Source organism: Hoplias malabaricus, chromosome 8, assembly GCF_029633855.1.
Source record: "Hoplias malabaricus isolate fHopMal1 chromosome 8, fHopMal1.hap1, whole genome shotgun sequence".
NCBI classification, from domain to species: domain Eukaryota; kingdom Metazoa; phylum Chordata; class Actinopteri; order Characiformes; family Erythrinidae; genus Hoplias; species Hoplias malabaricus.
The window spans coordinates 9,828,730-9,853,285 of NC_089807.1; the positions used below are offsets into that span (position 1 = coordinate 9,828,730).

Consider the following 24,556-nt stretch of genomic DNA (forward strand, 5'->3'; position numbering starts at 1 on the left):
TAAAAGCATGCAGAGCAACAGTTTCACTTTTCTGTCTTTGTAGAAATGTGGAGTTGACAAAACTGACACTAGAAACAAGGTCATTTTCATGTTACTGATCAGTGCTTTATATTCATTCTAAAAGAAGTCAAAGGACAAATCATTAGCTATCATTCATTCTTTAATTTTCTTAACTTCAATATTGTTCATACCTCAATATTGTAGTACCTTATTTACATTTATCCCCATTATTATGTACATGTATTTGATCCTGCATTTATCTTAAACACTAAAGGAGTGCTTCAGATGAGATTCTTAAGCGCAGAAACATTTTATAAAAGAGCAGAAGAAATCAGGAAATGTCCGTCTCATACACACAGGTGTCAAAGCATGACTGACCTCAGTGAATCCCACTGGAGGTTTGCTCTGAAGGGATTTAAGAGAAAGGAGGGAGCTGGCTCTCCTCAAACAGCAACAGCAGATTTACCCTCACAAAAATCTACTCCCTTTTCACAAAGAAAAGGCAATGACAATGAATACAGAGAACTTCTGCACACTTCAGAGTAGGTCTGTTCTGTTACAGTGCTGTAAACTGACACCTGGAAATGACTTGTGCAATCATTATGTACAAAATGATATAAAACATTTAATTTGAAATAAACTTGGAATGGGGAGAAATAAAGAAAAAAATTATATATAAAACATGCACTAATGGCCTAGAATATCAACTGAACAAGTAATGGAAAATATGTGCATATCAGTAACGTAACCATACCACAAATCAGGCTAGCAGACACACAACACACACTCGTACATGTAATCCAAGTACAAATGCATGCATACAGCTGATGCATGTATTAACACATGCATGTATTCACTCTTACAGAGACACACAAAAACATGCCTGCACACCGGCACACTTCAGGATACAGACAGAGGAGCATAAACAGGTCAGTTACTGACCAAACACTGAGACTGGACAAGAGACAGGGTAAACATGGATGGGTAGTGCAACACAGCTTGGATCATAAATTATCGTAAAATAATTCCTGACCAAAACGGCCCAACACTCACACTTCAGTAAAAATTGTTTTATTTTTTAACAAGGCAAAATTTTCAGATGCATTTTGTATTATTTTTAAAAATGTTTGTTTTCTTTTTTTAAATTCCAAGCTGTTGCTTCCCTTTCCATCACTTCCTGAAAACCTGTTCAATCTTATTTTTATTTTTTGTACCATAACCCTTCTCTACATAATAGAAAATATGACTCCAGAACCTTTAAAAAAACAAAAGCAAGCAGTACCTATTCATTTGCTAACTCAAGCATGCTGTACCAGAGAAACGTCTTTACATTCTACTTCTATGAAAAGCCATTACCACCTTATTGTAACTGCTTAACAAACCTCAACGGGGCACTGACATACTTAATGTGGAGAAATTTGGTCTACAACAAATAAGTGTACACCTGGACTGAGTAAGACATGGTCTATCTTGATTAAATTTTCTCTAAAGAAACTAAGATATGTTCACACCTTTGCGAAGGGGTGCTTCAACAGTCTTACTACTTTGCTCTTTGAGCCATACAGAAGATGTAACCTTTACCAAAATAATGCAATAATATAAGAATAGATAAGTGTAACACATGGAATGGTATTACATTGTAATAGAAACAAAATATACTATGTTAAGTACTCATCATGTTTAAGTAACTCTCAGTCATGAGTGGCCATAAAAAGGAATGTTTTTAAGGAGAAAAGGAATCATTTGAGGGCACAATTGGGTTTATTACATCTCTCACACATCTCAATCTCTCAAACACACACACACACACAAGCTTATTTTCATTGCAGCGTGAGCTAGCCAACTGCCTAATGTATCAGGAAATAATGTTAAAACTACTTTCTTTGGCCTTTCTTCTACTCATTCGTTCTCTTGTTTCCTTCCGTCTTTCCATCATCCTCACCCCTCCCATTCTGGCTTTTCACGCGGTATTCTTTCTCATCCTTCATTCCATGTAACTTTCAGTTATCTCAACCTCTCAACTATAGCCCATAATCTATTATTACAGTCATATTAGTAATACAGCACTGAAGTATCCGCCTCTATTATGTTCCCAAAAGCACTTTGTAGAGACTCATAATCAAGTACATATGAGATCTGTTCAACCGTGCATAGTTTAATTCCAGCCCTAATCCAACACACCCATTCTGGCTTATCCAGATCTTCAGGAGCATCTGAATATCAGAGCCTGGAGTGTCTGTCTGGAATTAAACAAAAGAGAGTACAGCACCAGCTGGAGGGCTGGGCATGCCTGGTTCAGCTAAACCACAGTTACTCATTAAATGTGTATCATTTTTTTTTTTTTATTACCGGGCCCACAACAGAGGAACACTTCCGCATCGCTTCTTTCTTTTCCTCTGATATTAGTCATTGCTATTACCAACTCTCCCACACAATCCTTATATACATAGATACACACACACACACACACACACACACTTGTGCCCCAGAATCAACCATTCCAAAAACAGTCCCCTACAACCCACCCACAGACCATCCCAAAAAAAAAAAAAAAAGTCATCATCTTGTTTCCTCCATTCTAATTCTTGCACATCCAGCCTTCTCATATTGTTGAGAATTGAATTCTGGAACCTTTCCCTCCTTTCTCCTGGTCCTCACAGCTGCTGTCCATCCTCCTCTGTGATTCCTTGAGCCTTCAGCTCTTCCAGGACATTGTCCAAGTAGCTGGGGTCAGGGTATCCATGGCCTGTGAGGTTGGAGCCAAACTCAGTTTTATGGTGAACTTCGTTCCAGATAACTGTGTCTGACTCTCCTGTGGTGCTGGAGGTTCCCACTGAGAAGATCAGCCTCCTGTCCCAAGCTACAAGCAAAAGCCTCAGCACCTACCGCACAGGAGCAGACAGAGTTTCACTGATAATGCTTTTAAATGACCATTCACTCTCTTCAAAATCTAATTACTACCAATTACAGTTGTTGCATTTGTGTGAGATAAAGTAGTCTGGTGTTCCACCAATATAAAACCCAGTTTGCCTGTTATGGCATCTGTGTTTGTAGAGACAAAGTATACACAATATGAATCAGAATATTTGGAAAAATTGGAATAGATACAACACAGCAGTTATACCATATTTAAACGTAACTTAAAGAATCATATGTTCTTAAAAGAACTCTGCATAGCCACAGTGTGCAGGGTCTGAATCTGAAAAGTATTGTGGAGTATTCTGCTGTAACTGCCCACAAAAATCAGATGAATGTAGTTGAGCAATTTTTTGGGATTAAGCACATTGCTGGTTAAAGGTTGGTTTAGATAGTATAGAGTGCCTACCTTGCGTCCTTTCTCACTGTCTGGAAGATAGCAGTGACGGGGAAATCCTCTAGCAGTGAATGGCTTTCCTGGATTTGAGTGCTCTGGGCCCTTGTGGGGGAAAAAAAAGTTTTATAAATTTTTCTCTGACGTCCTGAGGAAGGCAAATCGTAAATAAAGCTTGTGTGTACGTTTGTGTGAAAGACTACATGACTAGGGTTGTACCTGTATACCAGGAGGGATGTTATAAATTATGCGGATGGTTTTGCAGTCAGGGTGTCCTGGCAGCGAGTGGGGGATGACATGATACTCCATCTTGCCAGGTGGTTGGTTGCCTGTTTTCACACCATAGATGGTCTTGCACGTGGGGCACTGTAGGCTGCCGTCTTTGTTGCCGTTGTTGTACATGGCAACCAAGCACTGCAGGTGGTATTGATGGCCACATTGTGCCAGTCGACCCACTGACTCTGCACGTGACACACTGCCCACGCCTGGGCCTTTATATCCAGAGGGGCCAGTCAGACTCTCCATGCATATTGTGCAGTCCTGAGAAGCAATTATAACATCATTTAATAAGTTTTATAATACTATTGAAAGATATTGCTTTGTCAGAAAATGTGTCCCAAGTTAGCATCTGCATGTATCGTTTTCTACAATGTCGATCTACAGTGTTCTGTTTATTGCTAGTGTTTTGCAATTTGGCTCCTTTATCGTGGGCCAATGTATCAGAGTTCCTATTCTTGACAAAATGTCTTTTTCAGGGTACAAATGTCTTGTGTTCAGAGTTGCTAGTTAGTGAATATTTCCAGTATCTTATAACAATTTCAAAACATCACAGCTCCAATGAGAATAACTACTCTTACATGAGTAACTAAGAGGTGACTATTCCAACCAGTGTATACACACACACACACACACACACACACACACTGGGTTCAGGACAATACATGAAAATGTTTGATATTTTATTCTTCTACAAAATCATTAGAATGAGCAATGTAATCAGAAACTGAATGAAATTTACATTACATAGTTACAATATTTAAAATATGGATACTGACATAACTTCAGGTTGTGGTATCCTTAGTGTTTGTTTCTTTAGGGCTAATCAGTATAAAAGTTTAAAGCCACTATATTATCTGTGTGGCCATGTACCCTACACGCCTGCAGCCACCACAGGGATACATTAATGAAGTTAAGTTAAGCGAGAAAGCAAATGTACATACCTCCTCAGGAGGATTTCTGACTTTCTGTAAATACCTCTTCACTACATCTTCAGGAGTCCTGCCTAGAAAGAAGAAAAGGTTTAAATATAGTGTTTATGTGCAGGATAAAGGGGACCAAATACTGTAGTCCCTTGGATATTTTGTCTTCATTTTGGCTTCAGCCTCACCTTTCCGAGCCTGTTTTTTGGTGGTTTTGCGGCAACAGTGTCCAAGGCCAGGGATGGGTTTGATGTCACCCTTACTGACAGGAGGAGGGTGCAGCACAAGTTTAGGAGGACGAGTCAAACACACCGGCAATGCTGCCGCACTCATCAGGATCCCTGTGATCCCTGCAGAGTATAGAGGATTAACTTCTCACACAATAACCTTAAACATTCCTTAGGAGTGGGCAATTTATTATTTTAGCATAATCTGATAATGTACAACACACAACTTTTCTGAGCAAGGACCTTATCATTACTTCAAAAAGCTCCTCAGAATACAGACCCTGTTTTATTATAAAGAGTGCTCTGGGTTTTGTTCTGTCTCCTTTAAACTCAAACCCCAAATTTCTACCATTATGTCAGCTTATGACAGCAAAATACTGATATCAAACATTTGACCGCAAATGAAACTGTGTGCTCATGACTTTGTATTTGTTATGAGTAAGTAGTCACCATTTCTTACCTGCTAAAGCTGGATGAACAGGACTGGAACCATTTAAATTCTTCACTGGTACTGTTGGTACTCTAAAAAACAAGTAAATATATAAAGAAAAAAGTCATTTGAATATTGTGCTCCAGTACAGGCATATCAGACTTACAATGCAAAGTCCGCTCCAGATCTATATGAATGCATCGTCATATCTAATTAACACACCAGCATGCACACACACACACACTCACTTTATTGGCCACAGTCTGTCTGCTTGTCTTTACATACCTATGATGCTGCTTAATCGCTTAATAGCAACATACCTGCTGTTAAGCAATTACTTTTGATCCTACCATGCTAAACACCTGCAACCAGTCTACTGACACAGTTAACTTGGGCAAGAAGAGCACCACCAACGACAACATTTTGAATGGATGTAGTACAATATTGTAGCCTACATTCAGCGTGCATTGTAATACCTGTTTTAACAATACATTCAAAATGTGCTAATTTAAAAAAATAAATAAATTTTAACTAATTTGGTTAAGCTGGGGCAGCACGGTGGTGCAGCAGGTAGTATCACAGTCACACAGCTCCAGGGACCTGGAGGTTGTGGGTTCGAGTCCCGCTCCGGGTGACTGTCTGTGAGGAGTTTCCTCCGGGAGCTCCGGTTTCCTCCCACAGTCCAAAAACACACATTGGTAGGTGGATTGGCGACTCAAAAAGTGTCTGTAGGTGTGAGTGAGTGTGTATGTGTTGCCCTGTGAAGGACTGGCAACCCCTCCAGGGTGTATTCCCGCCTTGCGCCCAATGATTCCAGGTAGGCTCTGGACCCACCGCGACCCTGAACTGGTTAAGCCGTTACAGATAATGAATGAATGAATGGTTAAGCTGCTGAACAAAACCCAACCCAATAATTAAAACTAAAATAACACTAAATTACAATACATGTTACTTTTCAAAATAGAAATGAAATCCAAAAACAGAAATAACTATACACAGATCCATATACATCTTGAGTTCTACAAAGTATCCCAACAACCCCACACCTTTCTAAAATCAAATACTTACTCGATGTGAGTGAGCACTGTCATATTTCTGCCAAGTCCAAGCCAGGAAAAGTAAGAATCTAACGTGAATATAACCAGACTATTCTCCGAGGAAAATTTAATAAGAGAATGAAAATAGTTTTGGTCCTTTTCTCCACAACAGGTGTTCTGTGTTGTGTCTTCTCTGTCCTGTGTCTGAGTCACAGCCCACAGAGTCGCTGACTAAACCTTTCTAAACTGAATTTCTGCATTACTGGAGCGTGGCAAAATCTCAGCTGCCTCCTGAGAGTCTGAATGTCTTGTGATCATCTTCCTGCTCTCTTATAGGCCTAATCCATTGCTTTCCATCTGGTGACTGACCTCACATCTGCAACGGATTACCTGCACGTCACAAGCTCATGAGACTACAGCCTGCAAATACACCTGCTTCCACCAACATACACACTGACAAACCCTCTCACACTCGTATATTTTGTAATGCTAAATGTCAGTGATCCTACAGATGTCTTCCTCAACAGGTGAAGATGATTAGTCAGCCGAATTGCAATATGGCCATTATGATAAATATTTGGTAATTTCTGAAATACAAGGTGTAATTTATAATTATAGTTGCATAAATATGTATTATTGTATAATTTTCTATAAATTATTTTTAATCTGTTTATTATTCAGATATTGACAATCACAGTTGTCACTATGAGTGATGTTAGTTAATATGGTAAACATAACTCTTATCCTACTATCTTTAATTTATAATGTCTGCATATTTATTAAAAAAAAAAAAAAACATTTTAAATGAAGAGTTGGCTCAAACATAAGTAGCATTCAAATCATTTGGTCTGTCTCGTCCTTCCACATATATCATGTTGTGTATAAATATATGATGCAATAGGGTAGAGCTGCTCATGGATGCCAGTGTAATAATAACTGCTAATGCAGTGATGTGTTAGGTACAGGGAAACTCTACTCCATTTACGTCACAGAAAAGGTGGCAGAATAATCCCATCATTCATACTTCCAAGTGTATTAGCAGACTGCTAACGCACTGCTGAGTGAGTAACAGGGCAGGTGGGGGGACTGTTTAGTCACGTTTCATCCCTAATTAATCTAGGAAGCATTAACACACTTCCCAGCTGCCCCACTGAGACACAGATACACAATCACACATACACACACAGGTAAAATATATAAATAAATAAACAAACAAATCAACAATCCTCTTAGACTCTATTGGATAACAATTTGGTGACAAAAACTTAATAAAACACAAAGTGGAACAGAAGACTAGGATAATTCAAGTGTAAATAATAATTTTGTACATAATAAATGTTTCTACTATGAACAGTTGTATAACATGTACAAGATTGAGTGCCTCCTGAATAGCCCTCATGTAAAGCAGATGAGTAACTGTGACCTAGTCTATTGCATTACCTTCTACTACTAGATTTAGAGCTTAAAAACCTTAAAACTTTCTGAACCTGCACATTTACATTACATCATTAACAGCTGCAACAATGCTTGTTTTTGATTTGTTCTTTGATTTAACTGTTTTTGCAATATGTTAAATTAGGGCAACTTTAAAGGAAAGCATGTTCATTTAATAAAATGTTTAAATAAATAAATAAATAAATCAATAAACAAACACTTTGAAATTTAGGCATCTCCAACTCAGTATAGTACATTTTACACTATAGTGCGTATATAGCCACCATCAAACCATTAGTAGATTTATCTAGCAGGTTTTTTTTTTTTTCATGTCCCCACTGTGTGTTCATGTACTGTCTCTTTAAAACCACACTACAATACAGTAGTCACATGATTCTGCCCCTATCTGCTACATGGAGAAGAACCTAAACACTGAGGCTGACCGAGTGACTCGAGCAGCTTGTACCTAAGGAAAACTCAGCGTCGGTTTTTGGACATGTTGATGTTCGACTTTAATGTCTTTGACTTTAAGATGACACTGAACAAAAAGTCAGATGTAAACGCTGAGGAAAAAAAATTTCAGCGACCAATGCACAATCACACACCAAATATGAACAGTGCTCAAAAAACCAGAGAGGAACTAGCTCCCAGCAACATTAGAAAAAATATCCCAGCTTTAATACTGGAGCACACCGAACTATGAGGGTCAAAAAAACAAAAACAAAATAATCGTTATCATGGTAAAATGCACAATTAATCGTGATATTGATTTGCACTCATATTGCCCAGCACTAAGTACAAGGTTTCGAGTTTTACAGAAAGACTTCTGCTTCAACTATAGATTAGAGCCAATCAAGTTATTCTAATAAATAAATAAATAAATAAATAAATAAGACAAGCAGGACAAACTATGAAAATCTGAGTTTAAAAGCTTAAAGCAGGAAAACATTCTAGAAAATGAAGCACATTTAGATTCCACTGCTAAAATAGATCCTGATGATAACTTAGTTTTAGTGATTCATAACATTTTTTTCCACTATTTCTATATTTAAATGTTTTTTTTTTTAAAAATATATAAGTTCAGCATGCAATGTTATGAAATTCTAAAACTACTTAGTTGAAGATAATGCAGAAAGGTAGCACACAGACGCTGATCAGCTTATGTTAGCTCATCGGGATGAGCATGATAATCCAAAAAATTTTAAATTTGTTCAGCCAACCGTCTCAAGTTTCAGTTTGACTGATGTCTTATTATTTTATTGTTTTATGAAACCAAGCTTCATGAATTTTGGGCAATGTATTTCTTTAGAATTTGTCTATACACTGAACTTTCCTCCTAGCAGTCATGATTGATTTCCAGGTGGGGGAGATGTGTGGTGTTTGAGAAGCCTGTGATTTCTGTACACTCAAGTGTGGAAAACATTTGCATCTTCCCCTCTAAACTTTTTTTCAGCAAGTTTTTATTTTTAATCTATTCTGTAAAAGCTATGGTTTTTAATCCATTTTTTGTGCATCATTACATTTAATCTTTTTTTCTACACCTGTCATTGCTCACTCTCCCTCCGTCTGATTTCTATGGAATTGTTCGTTGACAGATGACACCACACAGACGAGAAATTTGTTGTCGCTGCCATTTTGGCAGTCAACTGTGGCCAAGGCTGTACTAGAACTATTAAGCCTGGAGCATTTTCTTTTCGCTAATTTCCTTTTACCAGTGAAATAATACATTTGTGTTGTGCAAGACTGCAGTAATAAGTCTCACAATGAAACAATTTAAGAAGTTATAACTAGGGAAGATTTGAAATCCTTTGTTAATTTCTGCTTCATCCTTAGGGCTGTAAAGAGCTAATATATAAAATAATACCATAGAATATCTAGAATATTTTATGCTTTACTTTAGTACTCTGTCAGTCAGTCTTTAAAAAACTGATCTCTTGCTGCAATGAAAACCTACAGCCACACTGACCCTTCCCGGATAAGTTTGGACACCCCTACTTTAACAAGAAAATGACTCTCGATTACCGCAAGCTTACCTTGGCGGTCACACTTCTTTGAGTGAACGGTAAACAAACCCGGCACCCAGCCATGGAATTCAGGGGATTTACAGTTTGGGAACTTTTCGCATTTAAGCACATATACCCTAAACAAAATGGTTGGTAACATCCAAGTATGAGGTTGGAGGCAGCAATGCAAGTTCAGCACTTTATGGTCTGGTCATACGAAGAATTATTGTTATAAAAATAAATAAAGATGAAAATTTATCCAAGTAACAGTCCCTGGTATCCTTGCTGAGTTTGTCATGGTATGGAATAATCTCACTTTGCTCATACGTCGCCAGTTTTATTGCTCTCACTGCTGCCTTTTTATAAGTATAAAAATAATGTATGTTTTTGACTGTTTTTGTTGTGAGTATACCACCTTAAATGGCAGATTTTTGTTTTACACATGCAGTAAGAAATCCACTAATTTATACTGCAATAAGCCAAACAAGGTTAGCATATCTGAAACTTGGAAATGTTGCTGCTACACCATTTTCTTATAGGTGGTTAAAACATAATTATGGTTAACTCACTGTGCTAAACTGTCAGTATCCTCTCACTTTTACTATGGCACTTACTTTAATTAATGAAATTTATACATGCAACTAGTGCTGGGCGATAAAACGATATCGATATGTTTCGTGATTAATTTTCACTCGATAATGATGATAAGCTTTGGGTTATAGAGCTCGATAAAGCTTCATTTCTATTCCCAGTTAGCACAGCCAGCTGCACACTATCTGGCGCGTATACTACGGTAAATGAACAGGCAACAGCATGAACTCGAGAAGGTAAACAAGACTATAATAGGTTTAATTCAAGTGCTTGTGTGTATGTATTAATTATATAAACATTTATATTAAATATGTTATAGTCTCCTGTTCGCTGTGTGTTTTGGGGTGTATTTTGTCTGGTATGGCGACCCCGTCAGAACACAGGCACAGAAACGTTCCCTCACGCGCTGGGAGAATCCGGTGGGTTTTTCTTCACTCAAAGTGAATTTTCCTCCCGGGAAATGTTCTGCAGTTTGCGAGAGCACTGTTAGCCTGATGTGGCTTTCCTCACACAAAATTATTTTCTCTGCTCGCGAATTTTTAATTGGCTCCGATGCCATAGATCATGGTGCTTCTCTAGATTTCCCACTGTTACAAGCACTGTTCTAAGCCTTCTAATGGGTTAAGTGCAATATGATTATTGTTCAGCACTTGGGAGTGCTCATTTATTTATTATTTTTAACTCTTCTTAATCTATCTTTTTACTCTTTCTGCTTCTTTAAAAGCTTGAGGTGGTAATGCCCTAAGAATGTTTTCATAACACAAGACAAAGAGATCATTAATTTTATGTGGTAAGGAAATGTTATTGTTCCAGTGAAATCTTTCCTTGTGAATTTGAGTAATGTGTGTACTATGTGTGCATGCATATGTATGTTGTATAGTAATGAACATTTGGTGTACTCAGTTTATATTTTTAGAAGAATGTCCTTTGTCACAGTGTGACAAAATGTTAATATCGCGATAAATATGGAGATTGATCAATATAGAAAACCTTATCGTGAAAAATTTTTTTGGCCATATCGCCCAGCTCTACATGCAATTGGTTTTTCCATTTCAAAATGCCTTTTGGGCCAATAAAAAGCAAACAACAGAAGGAGATAGTCCAGCTTACACTGATTAATGTGTTTGTGCTAAGGCCTATTGAGAACTGTCTAAATGTTTGCTCAATCTTTGAAAGATTTCATCCCAAGTTCAGAGTCAGAGTTTGCAACTGTACTACCACTCTCTGGGTGGGAAGAGTGGGATCAGTTACAACCACTCATCCCCAATCTAAAGTTTTTTTGCAGTGTAGAAGCTCTACACAATCACCTCATCTTTACTGTTTTCTCCAACATAAGTTTCTTCATGAACTTCAGTTTATCGTTCTGTAACATGAGTGCATGTGTGAGAGACTGTGTGAGAAAATGACAACTTTAGATAGTATAGTGTGATTATGTTTTTCTGTTCCTTCATCTCTTCTCACCACACACACACACACACACACACACACTAAAGCAGCTTTGTGTTGCTAATGCTGACTAGGCTTCGCCATGCCAACAAAGGTTGCCATAGAAACCAAACATGAGCACACAAAAGCCAGCATAACGCAGAGCTGGGGTTTGTAGGGGAAGCCTGGGAAGTTGGTTGAAGAGAGGGGGTGGGAGAGACAGAGGGTATTTTTTGTTTTTTTTTGGGGGGGGGGGGGGGGGGGTAATAATGACCCTCTCTGACCCCTTTGCTTTTATTCTTTCACTGTCCCAAGTCTTTATTCCCCTCTTGTAACTCACTCTCTCTCTTCATCCACCACATATCATTCCTCAACAGTTCATGTGCTCAGTTCTGTCCCCAGATGGTCATCAAGCTGAGCTGTGCTGGATGATTTAGCACTGTGAGAAACACACTACCCCCACACATTCACAGACATGAAATGCACACACATGTATACACACTCAAATGCATTACAAACAGACCCCAAATACTTGCCTGCACACACTCTCGCACACACACACACGAACAATCACAAATGTGAAACAGGCATCCACCCAAAATCATCTGAACATCATAAAAAACTAATGAAAACATCTCAGTTCACAAAAATTCTAAACAGAAACACATGACAGAAGACATAACCCAGTAGTATTAGCCACAGCAACAACAACAACAACAACAACATGCAAGTAGTACCATGGCCCAAGTACACACCAGAAGAAGTTCTAGTTTTTAAATTATTGAGGCAATCTAATCTACTGCACTATTTATATTTCTTGCTTACAACTAATCAAGGAAAAAAGTGATAGTTTTTTCTTTCCTAAAGTCTAAGCTGAAGGCATTGGGCATTGCTATTCATCATGATCACTAAGATCAAAATATGTTGTAGTTAATCAACTATATCATAGAAATTAACAAAAAACTTTCTGATAAAACTAAAAAAAGCACTAGATCTTGTAAAAAAACTTGTAAACACAAACTTCAATATATTTCTCATGCTCAATAGGATTTCAATATCATTGTAGATCCCTAATAATAACAATCTTGCAGCAAATATGGCCTTTCAAGATTTTAGTTAACTCAATCAACAGCGTACACTGTCCATACCTAAGGTCTTTACACATTAGCCAACAACTACATCCCACCACCCACTACACACTACACACTGACCACCCATCTTGCTCACCCGGAGGCGATGAGCGCACGTGACTGCGCCATGGCAATTCTCTGCAGAGCTGGCCGGCTGAGCCCTGCGAGACTGGCACGAGGAGGCAGAGGAGCAGCACAGGCCGCGGAGCGCTGAGGCGGAACTGTTGCCGAAGGCGACGGTGAGGGGGAACATGATGTGGTGCTTGATGCCACGGTGATAAGAGTAACAGTTGGCACAGACGGAGGAGAAATTGTAGAGGAGCAGTTTTGCACAGTTGATGGCTGCTGGCTGGACACTGTTGGTGGTAGAGGAGGGGGCAAAGGTGGCGGAGGTGGGCGGCTAGAGGACAGTGAAAGAGTGGCAGTGTTCGATGTGAGCATGGACAGTGAATGAGCGAAGGCAGCGGCGTTCCTGCGCTCTTGTGAAACAGAGCAGTTAAAGGACAGCCCACGAGGCAACGTTTGTGAATATGAGTTAGACATGGACGAGGTCATGGACAAGGACGGAAGTGTCCCTAGGCTGGATTTGGGACTCGGCGGCTTCATCAGGGGAGGTCTGCGTCCCAGTGTGTGCGAAGCCATGGAATTCGCTTTCACACTTAACACAAGCAAACACTGTTGGCAGGCACATTGCTGTCCAAGAGGAGCAAGAGATGACACTGAAAGACTTCCACTAGGATAGATTGCAGTCCCATTATCACTTGAGTTAGAACCAGACACTCCTACACCCAAAAGTGCTCCAGTTGAGCCTGCACCTGAGGGTACTCCACCAACTGCCCCTCCAGCACCTGTACCCCAAGCTTGGGAAGCTTTAGGCAGTGGCCCCGAGACCAGTGGATAAGCCATGTCTGAACGTCTCTGAATGCGGCGGCGTCTCTGCGTTTGCCTGTTGACCTGAATCATGCTCTGAAAGTCCACGAGGTAGAAGAAGCCAAGTGGTGCCAGGTCTAACCAGGGCTGCTGGCGGTCTTTTGCTGCTTGTAAGGCAATGCAGACCTCCATGTCGTACGGCGTCCAAGAACCTGCATCGTTCTCCCACTCCCACAGCCAGCCCTGACCTGGTGCTGAAGTAGGGTCATAGAAACTCCGACGTACAGGCCTTAGTGTACCTGTGGAGAGAGAAATAGTGTGTTATCCATTTACAGAAATTCAGCGCAAAACAAAACTAATTATGTTTTGCATTACGTTTTTTCACATTTTCTGCACACTTTTGAAAAAGGGCATGTAAAATTTTTGATCCAACAGGAAATTATTGCACAGAAAAGTTCTTAGAGAATGAACAGTAAATCGTATAATTTACTCCAAAACCTTGTAACATTTCTGATATTATATTATCTGAAATCTATATAAACTGATATTAATTTCTTTGCGATATGTACATTTGGAATGCTATATTACTATTTTTGGTGGTATGCATGAAACAAACCCTTTCCGTATAAAGGCAAACAAACATTCCCTCTATTGTTATCATCCAAGTTTGACACTTTACTTTTATTTTAAATACATGTGTGTACCTTCCATATATCTGCTAGATTCTCAAGATAAATGCAGACAACATTTATAACTGAATCAAAAAATGATTACATCATTATTCTAATTCTAGTCTGACTACTACTGACTAGTGTCCAGGAAGGAAAAAAAAAAATAGGCAGGCATCCACGTGTGTGCAGGAACTCAAAATGCCTACTTGTTTGTACATGAGCATAAACAATAGTTTAAACTTTGTCTATGAGCATGCAGATAAGTTCCAACTGTTTTGATTGCTATTCTACAGACGAAAAAATTAGATCACCAACACTGTAGTATATACAGAGCACACAGTTCTGATTTTTTATTAAACAGTCTCTTTCAGGTGTTCTACTTTATAATGAACCAATCCACTATAAAAGAATTAAATACACCACTCGCCCCATATGACAGCCTGTTGAGTCTGGGTCCTGTGGTGATTTGTAAAGCAACAGCTAACTACATGCAGGGCATTCCATAGCGACTCAGCCAAAAGCCAAGCAATTTGGAATGGGACACATTCACAAATTCCTGGCAGTGATTGGAGGGTTAAGCATGGGAGAAAGGCCTAAGAGGGTCAACATTTGCTTTGTGCTGACAGTAAATTGTGATACATGATAAAGTTAACAGCAGATACTACTGAGGCCTGGAGCACAACAGAGTAAAAGCAGAGAATTCATTCTCTATGAACATTTTTCATAGCCAAAGATTTTTGCAAAGAAAGTTCCTAAAATAGGGACAAATCTAAACACAGAAAATTCTGAATGAGGATACTCCATTTTCATGTGTGCACTTTGATTCTTTTCTTCTGCACCCCTTCCCCTTCAAGCTTAGAACATAATCACTTCCTCAAGCCTTTCATCACAAAGTCCACATTCTTCTGTGTTGGGAATAACCTTGTTTTCTTTCATTAATAGAAGAAAGGCAGAGTATTCCCTTGGCTGTTAAATGACTTTTCTCTCCATCCACATGATTTGATGTCACTGAGGGTGCATTATTCTAATAAATAGGTGTGGTCCAAACAGCTTTTATAGCAGGCTGAGCTTTTACTGGTGTGTACAAGCACTGCTTTTGCTCAAAGGCAACCAGGACAAGTGGCATTTTTTTTGACATCCAACATTTGGTTTCAAAGAAAACTGATAAACCCATATATATATATATATATATATATATATATATATATATATATATATATATATATATATATATATATATATATATATATATATATATATATATATATATATATAAACCTCCATATCTGAAACAGCAAATTTACAGAGGAAGGAAAAACCTTCTTATCTTTATCCCAAGTAAAACTTGAAAAGATAGATGCTGTGTTTAAATGATGTAAACTAATATTTACAAAAGTAGAGATTCATGTTATTCCCTTAACAGGGACAATACTTATTATATGGCTAATGGTAAGCATGCCTAAGAAAACTCTGAAAAGACATTTTAAAAATCTGGCACCCTGTCTCACATAAAGCCAATAAATTTTTAGTTGCAGACAATGATTTGTGGGTCCATTGTTTGCATGAGCCAAGACTAAAAACCTTTGATAATATTAAACACAGTTGTTTAAAGTTTATAAATTTTTACAAGGGGACACATTATGAAAAAGGGTAAACCATAAAAAACGGTATAATATGAAAAAAAATAAATAAATAAATCTCCCAAGAAACTATAAAAATAGAACAGAACTGTAAAACTAGAGACAAACCTTTCTCAGTTCCATATTTTCAATTGTAAAAACCCTGAGCATACAATGCGAAATTACAGCATTACAGTTCCTTTTCCCAAAAATAACAACAGAGCACGAATAGCAGACGTCTGTGCAAGAACAAAACACAATGTTTACAGAGATGTTATTTGGAGCTAATCTATGTTCCTGATGATGACTGATGCTCTCTTCCTAATGCAATATGAAAACATTTTTCATTGCTATTCCACCTTCCCATATTGCAGCTAGATCAACAGATGGCCACATTCACTTTCACATGCCAATCAATTTTGTCCTTGTAAAAACATGTGGAAATGCATCCATATATGAACGCCTGTGTCAGTATTGGCGTGTGGAGACGGTCAGTCTCCCAGTACATCATTGAGTATGACATTAGGTTTGGGATCCCAGGACCTCTGAGGCAAGACAAAGCCTTAAAAGCAGGTGTACAGAGACGGTCCATCTGTTCAATTGTTAAAAACTCCTTGCTTCTACAAATACTACCCCCCACCCCACCCCAACCCATTTTCTCAACCTAGTTCTCATCCTCCCTCACACACACTGACTGTGTGGACCCCTCCCATATCATTATTGTTATGCACTTTTTAAATCTACAAACCCATTTTCCAGGAAAGATGAAACATATTGTAATATGCAATTTTGAATCTGTGATTGGTTAATTCACCCGAAATGTATTGTAACTGACGTCTGCAGCATGCTCCCAAAAAAGCCTTGGGACAGAGGCAAAAATCAGAGTGAAACATGCAGAATATTTAAGTTACTTCTGAATCTGTATTAGTCAAGTGTGTTATGATTGGGCCAAAAGGAGCATTATGTTTGCAAGTAAATTTGAGCCATGGCTCACAACTGCATACCAAATCATGTCAGAGAGTTGTCAAACAGTTCAAAAATAACATTCATCAGTGCTAGCATAACACGAATGTAGGTCCGAAATCTATATGACATATTATGAAAGGAGAAAGCCAAGTATCAGTCCAAATCAGAACTCCAAATGGCTACACGAGAAAAATCAGCATACTTGAATTGTACATATGTATAAACATCTGTACCATAATACCAAAACAGTACAATCCCTACTGCATTTTCAAAATATTTAACTTGTTGCTTAACATTCTTAACATTTATACACAAACACACACCCCAACAGCTCCAAATGTTAACACTGCAAACAACAAGCAAATATCTAAAATGATTTTAAAAAATTATCAATTAAACACAATAGTTCATATTCACAAATCAACATGTTCCAAAATACATAAAACTAGATTCAAAGGGCTACAAAAACAATGACGTTCAATCTAGCCATGCTTTAATATTTCAAACCAGATTTTGGATCTGGCTGATGTAAAAACTGATTTTGTATTAACATTTAAATAAACATCAAGACAAATGTGGCCCCACATGTATGCTTATTGGCCTTATCTCTCTGCTCTGAAATTCACATGAATCTTACCCCCTCCCTTCCCTGATCAGCTGTCACATGCTCATTAACTTAATTTCCCTTTTCTATTGAACAAAGACTAAACAGAATCAAGTGTTGAAACTGTAAATGTTGGGACGAGTGACTAAAAGGCTTATTCTGGTGTGAAGTCGACAATTTAATAAAGTTCACAAAGAGAAACCGACAGATACTCTAAAAGAAAGACATACTATCTCAGCTCGCAAGACAAGAAAAGCAACCTTTTACCAAATAAATAAGTAAAAACCCTTAAGTCTCCACTGAACCCTACAGCCTAATCACATGAGAGTCATTAGACACAATCCGGCCTTGAGTGAGAGTGTGTGCGCACATGCACACATGAATGTGTGTGTGTGCGTATGTATGATTAATCTCTGGCCTTCACTGGAATACAAGGGGTGAATGACGGCACCCAGGGGCCTGGGACTGTTGAAACGCTATACAGTCTGTTGCGCAATCATATGGAGAAACTTAGACACTACCCTCTGTTTTCCTCCTCTGTCTTTCTCTGCAAACTATTCAGTTAACCCCCCTTTCCCTCAGCGCCTGCATAGCACAGCACTCCCCCCCACACCCTCTATGACTCTTGAGCAGCATTTTTCAACTTGGAATTGGCACTGCTCCCTGGCCATGCTTGAGACACCTTGGAACTTCAGCTTTTGAGCAGTGTGTGTGTGTGTGTGTGTTTGTTTTGTTGTCCTTTGGAATGAATCTGGATAGGCTGGACCAGATGGATCGAATGGGGGTTGTATTACAGTTGACTGTCTTTAACCTCTGTCAAATACAGATTTCCACTACGTTTCTTCTGTTAGATCTTGTTCACTTTCCCACAATGAACTCACAAAGATTCAGTTTCAGAATGACTGTGGTATGTGATTTTATGAATAGTTAAAAAATTGTTGTCTACCAACTATTCAATTTATTCCCACACTTTATGTGGCTTGTGTGGTTAAGTGTTATTAATACTTCTTCAATAATGCACTCACTTCCCTGTGACAAAACTGAGTAAGGTTTTACTAGGAATGTTTACTAATCGATGACAACAGACAGAGGAGGAAATGCGTTCATCTTGTAGAGACCACAAAGTTCTGCATGCACTTACTGTAACTAGAGTAGAGGACACAGCAGAGCACACATGAAACTTATAGAGAGAGTGATGGGACAGTGAAAATGAGAACAAGAGACATTTTTTCTGTCTTTTTTTATATTTTGTAACTATTAAACTGCATAAGAATTTGCAGAGTTCATAAAGGCAAAACAGCCTTTTTCTTTTCTTTCTTTTATTCTTTTCTACACTACTCTATGGCACCTTAAAAGCTAAAAAAAAGGGTCTTGAGTCTCTAGATTGGGTCACTACTGCAATTACACACAACGGTGTCCCAATAATAGTGCTCAGAGACATACTATTATTTATTTAATTATTTTTTAAACCATACGTTATAGCCCTCTTTTTATCTTTGTCTTCTGATCATATAATTTGAAAGCACACCGTGTATAATCATTATGTCTTAGTGAATTCTCTGCTCTTCTTTGCTCTAAGGAATCAGTCCCACGCTCTCTACTCCACTCACATCTGTTCCTCCAACTCAACAAAGAGAGCGGGTGAGGGTGCCTTTTCCAAACACTGGAGTCCCCCTCAAACTCAAATATGCTTAGTCCCCACCCCCAATCCTATCAAAGCTTGGAGAGTTCCCTTTTTTGTATGTCTGCTTTGCCTCCTCAAATTCCCAACCTAGGGCAAACCTCACATGATCAACCATCGCCATGAAAAATAAAGCTATTTACAAAGTATTTTTTGTTGATATTGAAGCTTCTACAACATATTCCCTGCTTAAACCATTTAAATAATTGTCTGTGGAGTTTGGCAATGTTGTCTATCATTTTTATCATCACAAATTTTGTTTTTGTACGAATTCACTTGCTTTTTCTGACCATAGTATGACTATAAGTGGATCCAGAGTGTCACAGATGTCTAAGCATCAGCCCCATCATTGACAGATCATTGGTTCAAGCCAAGGTTTGGAGACTTCTGACAAAACCACTGGCCTTCACTCTCTGATAGCGATTTTCTATCAATGAGAACCGGAATGGGTCTGGTTCGCAAACCTAGTTTAGAACCACTGCGGTTCTGCCACTGAATTCAGCAAAGCTAGAACCTAGCTAACGGCCCCTGCTGATACATATCCTTGTCCAGTGACAGAGTATTTGGGGCCGTGCCAAAAACTTTTTGAGATGGTGTGCTTCAGAGGCTTATGCTTGTCCTCATCCTCCCAGGCTTAGTGGCATCTGCAATTTCTTCAATCACATACAACTTTCATTTGGGATCAATAAAGTTTTATCTTATCTTACTATACCTTATCAAGTTGGAGTTCAGCATAGAGAACAGCATTGAAGACTGAAATGTAAAAAATGCTAAAATACTGGGATGAATATGATATTTTGAAAATATCTTTGAATATTTGAATATTGTAAAAGTTAATTTTTTAACATATCGCCCACCACTAATGCAGTTCACCTCACTTTCTTAAACTTATTCTACTCGGTTTATGCCTTTCCTGTGCTTGGTGACAGCTGCATGGGCATCACTGTTTCTAATAAGAAAAGAATGTGAATGGGCAAAAGCCTATGGGTTCCAGCTGTTTTGTGGTGTCACTCCCACTCACTTCAAAATGACAAAACAGTCAGCTATCGCTGCTGCCAACACTTCTAAAAGCACTCTTGACTGTCACTCAGGGTACTAGTCATATTTTACAAGAAAGGGTGTGAACAACACCTTCACTATTCTGTTGTAACACAATGACATCTGAAGACAAACAACTAGCTTTCCAAGATAATAGGGCGGAAAAAAAACATTCACATTCAGCTAAGGTTGTCCACGACTGTGTGTATCAACAGTGCTCTTAGACATAGTCTGCCCAAATGTTTGCCCCTTTTCAAATTACACGTGCCGATGATTTTTTAAGTGACAATATGTGTGTATACATATAGTGGTTAGGGAACTGGGCTTGTAACGGGAAAGTTACAAGGAGCCGGCAGGTCATGACTGACACCCTAACCCCCTGGGCGCTGTAGCTAAGGCTGCCCACCGCTCTGGGCATATGTGCTCACTGCCTACTAGTGTTCATTAGTGTGTGTGTAAATGAGTGTTTCACTGCACGGATTGGGTTAAATGCAGAGAACAAATTCCTCCCAACAAGCTGTAGTTTGAAGGTTTTGAGCTGCAGGCAGATGGTAAAGGGATAAGTATAGACACAAGTGGGAAATAACTACACATTCATAGATAAATATGTACTGCAAGAAGGTTTATTTTAAGTTGCATCTAACCCACTTTTGGCATTTCTATGGAAATTATGTGTAATTCTGAAGAACGGAAAGCAGTTTTCTTAACCAATGACAGCATGGGGACTTTAAACTTTTGCCAAAGAGCATGAATAATCATGGTGATCTTTGTGTTTATATGTATCTTTAACTCCTTGTATGACACAGCGGTTTAACTATTAAATAGAGAAAAACAAAATATTCCAGATGGTGTATGATGTAATTAACATAATCACCAGTGAAATATTGTGGGTTTCAAAGAAAGATAAAAACTTGATGTTGTAGCAATATGCAATACATGTATCATTAAATATATTATTCAATAAATCAAACAATTTTATTAGCAAAGCATGGTACACACAGGGATTTTGACTCTACATCTTAGATTGTGTGCAGTTTAAACAAACTGCAAACAATGAAGGAGGAATAACCCTTGGGAGTTTAACTGTGTTGTGTTCGTAATATTAAATGGTCTGTGGAAAGTGCACGTTTATAAAGTTTAGAAGCTGTCAATGCAGGTTTTACTGTCTCTGGAACTTGACATGAAGGAAATGTACACTTTGTTAAAGTCATGGCAGTTATAGATTTTATTTTTCTATGAACACATACTGAGAATATGATCTTGCATTAGCAGAAAGTGCAATATTCCCTTGTTCCCTGCGGAGGGTTAACTTAATTTGACTTAGGAAATTTGAGCAGGGTGGTTCTGACTTTTGCAGAAGGCTTCACAGTTCACACCAGTGTAAACAGACCGTAGGAAGCGGCGTCTCACCTGTGTCCTGCCTGAACTGGTGCATCGAGTGCAGGTCGATAATATAGGGCGAGAGGCGGTTGTCGACTTGGCCTAGCACGACGCTGCCGCCGCGGGGATCGCTTCGTATCACGGCCTCGATGTGATGAGAGACCGCGGGGCTGTACGGCCGCCAGCGCCCGTGCTCGTTCAGCCATTCCCACACCACCGCGGCGGAGGCGAGCAGCATCGCGTCCCTGCGCAAAAACAACACAAACGGTCGTTACACTCATATTTATCCAGCTAAAACCACTACGGGTAAATTAGCCCCCTAAGAAAAAACCCGTCCGCTTACGGTGAAGCCGAACTTGGCTTTTCTTAAAAATGTCCCTTTCCACCTTAAACGTTGCAGCGCTTACATTCCCACCCCTGCATCATTTAAGGTGGAATGGACAATTATACGGAAGAGCTGACGAATAAGAAGCCAACTTCAGGTTCTTAACGAAAGCAGAGCCCAAATAACATCGACATGCTGCTAATGTCTCGGAAGCCCATGTTTGTTTACTTACATTTATTCGGCCGGTTGAAAGCTAAGGCGTGAAAGAGCAGCATCTGGGCTTAAATCTCCGTCCCTCTTCCATGGCCAGGCACAGCGCAGCTTCCTTGGGGTCTCTGTGGCCGATTTAGAGAACTCACGGTCGAACCATTCGTCCGTTTACCTCCACATGACTCGGACTCCGGCTTTTCTCCCCTCTCTCGCACCCTCTCTCTGGTCTGAGTAGCTCGAGCTACAGAGACGGAGAACAACTCAACACCGTGGCGCTGTTCTGCCGGGGTCTTGAAGAAAAGCAGAAAACACAACTTTAAACACCTCTTAGCCTCGGACTGGGTAAACACTGACAGCAATCACTTCCATAAATCTGGACCTAGCTCTATACACACCCATTTACTCTGTAAAGTATCTCCGTTTCTCTCCCCCTCTCCCTCCCCCTCCCTCTGTCTCTCTCTCTACACACACGCACACGCTAAACAGGTTGGGTTAGTCTGTTGTTTTTTCCCCCAAAAAATCCCAACTGCTCGTTGCAACTTTCGAGTTTAGTAACAGTCAGTGCTACTGATATCTCCAAATGAGAATAACATTGAATTCCTCTTAATGAAAGGTTTTTATATACTTTTTCACATTTTTAATATTTTCACTTCCTGTACATTTTTAATATTGAATTTGTACACAGCTGACCTACAAATTGTGAAATGACAAAATCCAGTCAGTGAAGAATAGGAACAAAGTGAATGTGACTACAACATGCCTCATTCCTGGGAACATTACGTTTTGAGAAATGAGACTTATTCTCAGTGCATTATCAGTACAATTAGAAATGGTCCAAAAGGTAGCAGTTTTTGAAAAAGGGAACACTAGACATTCCTTGCCATTAGGAAAGATGTCAACAAATCTGCAGGACATATGTGCAATCTTTGCAACTTTCCATATTCAGATTGGTTCCCTATAGTACACATGTTGAGACTTGCCGTAAGTAACTACAGACTAAACATCCCATTTGCAAGAACTGGATGATAATTGTTCTATTTCATATTTCACAAGACTCTTTTTTAAAAAAATTCACTACAGGATAAATGGGAGACTTTTAAGTGCAGCAATACATCCAAGACATGTGGTGATTGTAATGGAAAATTTTATATGTCCCTGTTGAAAGACTTTGTCTGTTTGTTTTGTCTGTAAATTCATTTCTAACTATCAACGCAACTCAAAAAAGTGTATGTCAGGTCAGTTTCGAGGTCAGTGCTTTATCAAAAACAAAACATTTTGTCCTACATCTTGTTTATCAAACTGGGATGTCTCTAAGGAAACTAAGTTTGCAGAAATTTCGAGTTATTATCTTATGCTTATGACGTATAAACTACATATGTAAACTCTCTGTGAAAACATCTTCTTTGTCCACATTCACATAGTACTCTGTGCTATTGTGTGTTGACCACCTTAAGGTTAATAAACTACTTTCTGATTGCAAATGCTCTGTTAGATTTCAATTCTTAACACTTGTACTTATTTTATCCACCACAGTGATGTAGTATTTTTAAAATTGCCCAGAGGGGTATGTTACTTGATTGTGTATTTATAAATATATTTGTAAATTGGTGTGGTAAACCAATAAAACCTACTACAAGGAGTAGATTCTGTTGCGAGAGACAGTGGAATTAGTTCTGAATGCAAGAGCTTTTTTAACATCAGATTTGATGGCAGTTTACATTTTACTCTATACACACACACACATTAAAAAAAATGGGCGGAGGGGATCCCACTGACTCCACTTTCTTCAGCTGAGCAAAACATGATATATAGTTCCATTCTTTTCTGGAGGGATCCATGTCAATGCCATGTAGACACCCCACTGGTGTTCCTCAGGGACCCATGTTGGGTCCCCTTCTCTCTATGTATGCTCCCTTGGTGATGAAATATCTTCTTGTGTTTTCGCTAAACAATAAACCAAAGAAAATCAACTCCTTCCTAACTTCTTACATTGGCTGTAACTGAAGGCCCACTACTTGAAACTGAACCAAATTATATTTTAAACCTGACTCAGTCATGCAGGTTTCTCCTCTGCAACCTATGAACAATTCAATACATTCTCTCTTAGGAGATTCAAGTCTGTTGTCATCTCAAGGCTCAACTACTGCAACTTACTCCTCATTGGTTTCCTTCTGTGTGCAGTCAGACCTCTTCAGCTCATCCAGAATATTGCATGGTTGGTCTTCAATCATCTGAAGTTCTGGCATGTTACTGCTGCTGTGTTCCCTTCACTGACTTCCAGTAGTTGCTCAAATCAAATTAACAACTAAAATGTTTGCCAGGCATCATCAAATAGTTTGGTATGGTATTACACTAGTTTAGTTGGTCTCTTAATATTTAACATACTCCTGTATCTAGGAGTATCAT

General features: G+C 38.9%; 1 protein-coding gene across 2 annotated transcripts; it reads right to left on the reverse strand.

Moving 5' to 3' along the window:
• Positions 1-151: 151 nt before the first annotated feature.
• On the reverse strand, positions 152-22,628 carry dtx4b (deltex 4, E3 ubiquitin ligase b). Of its 2 annotated transcripts, XM_066679148.1 has the most exons (10): positions 22,546-22,628; positions 22,173-22,440; positions 21,646-21,860; positions 12,884-13,955; positions 5,197-5,258; positions 4,698-4,859; positions 4,531-4,592; positions 3,530-3,850; positions 3,326-3,415; positions 152-2,882 (listed from the first exon to the last, which is right to left on the reverse strand). In XM_066679148.1, coding segments are annotated over exons 2-10 (2,214 nt in total). In that variant the 5' UTR covers positions 22,175-22,440; positions 22,546-22,628; the 3' UTR covers positions 152-2,654. The 2 variants fall into 2 exon arrangements, with proteins under 2 accessions (XP_066535245.1, XP_066535244.1); XM_066679147.1 differs by lacking the exon at positions 22,546-22,628 and having other exon boundaries at positions 22,173-22,537.
• Positions 22,629-24,556: the final 1,928 nt, after the last annotated feature.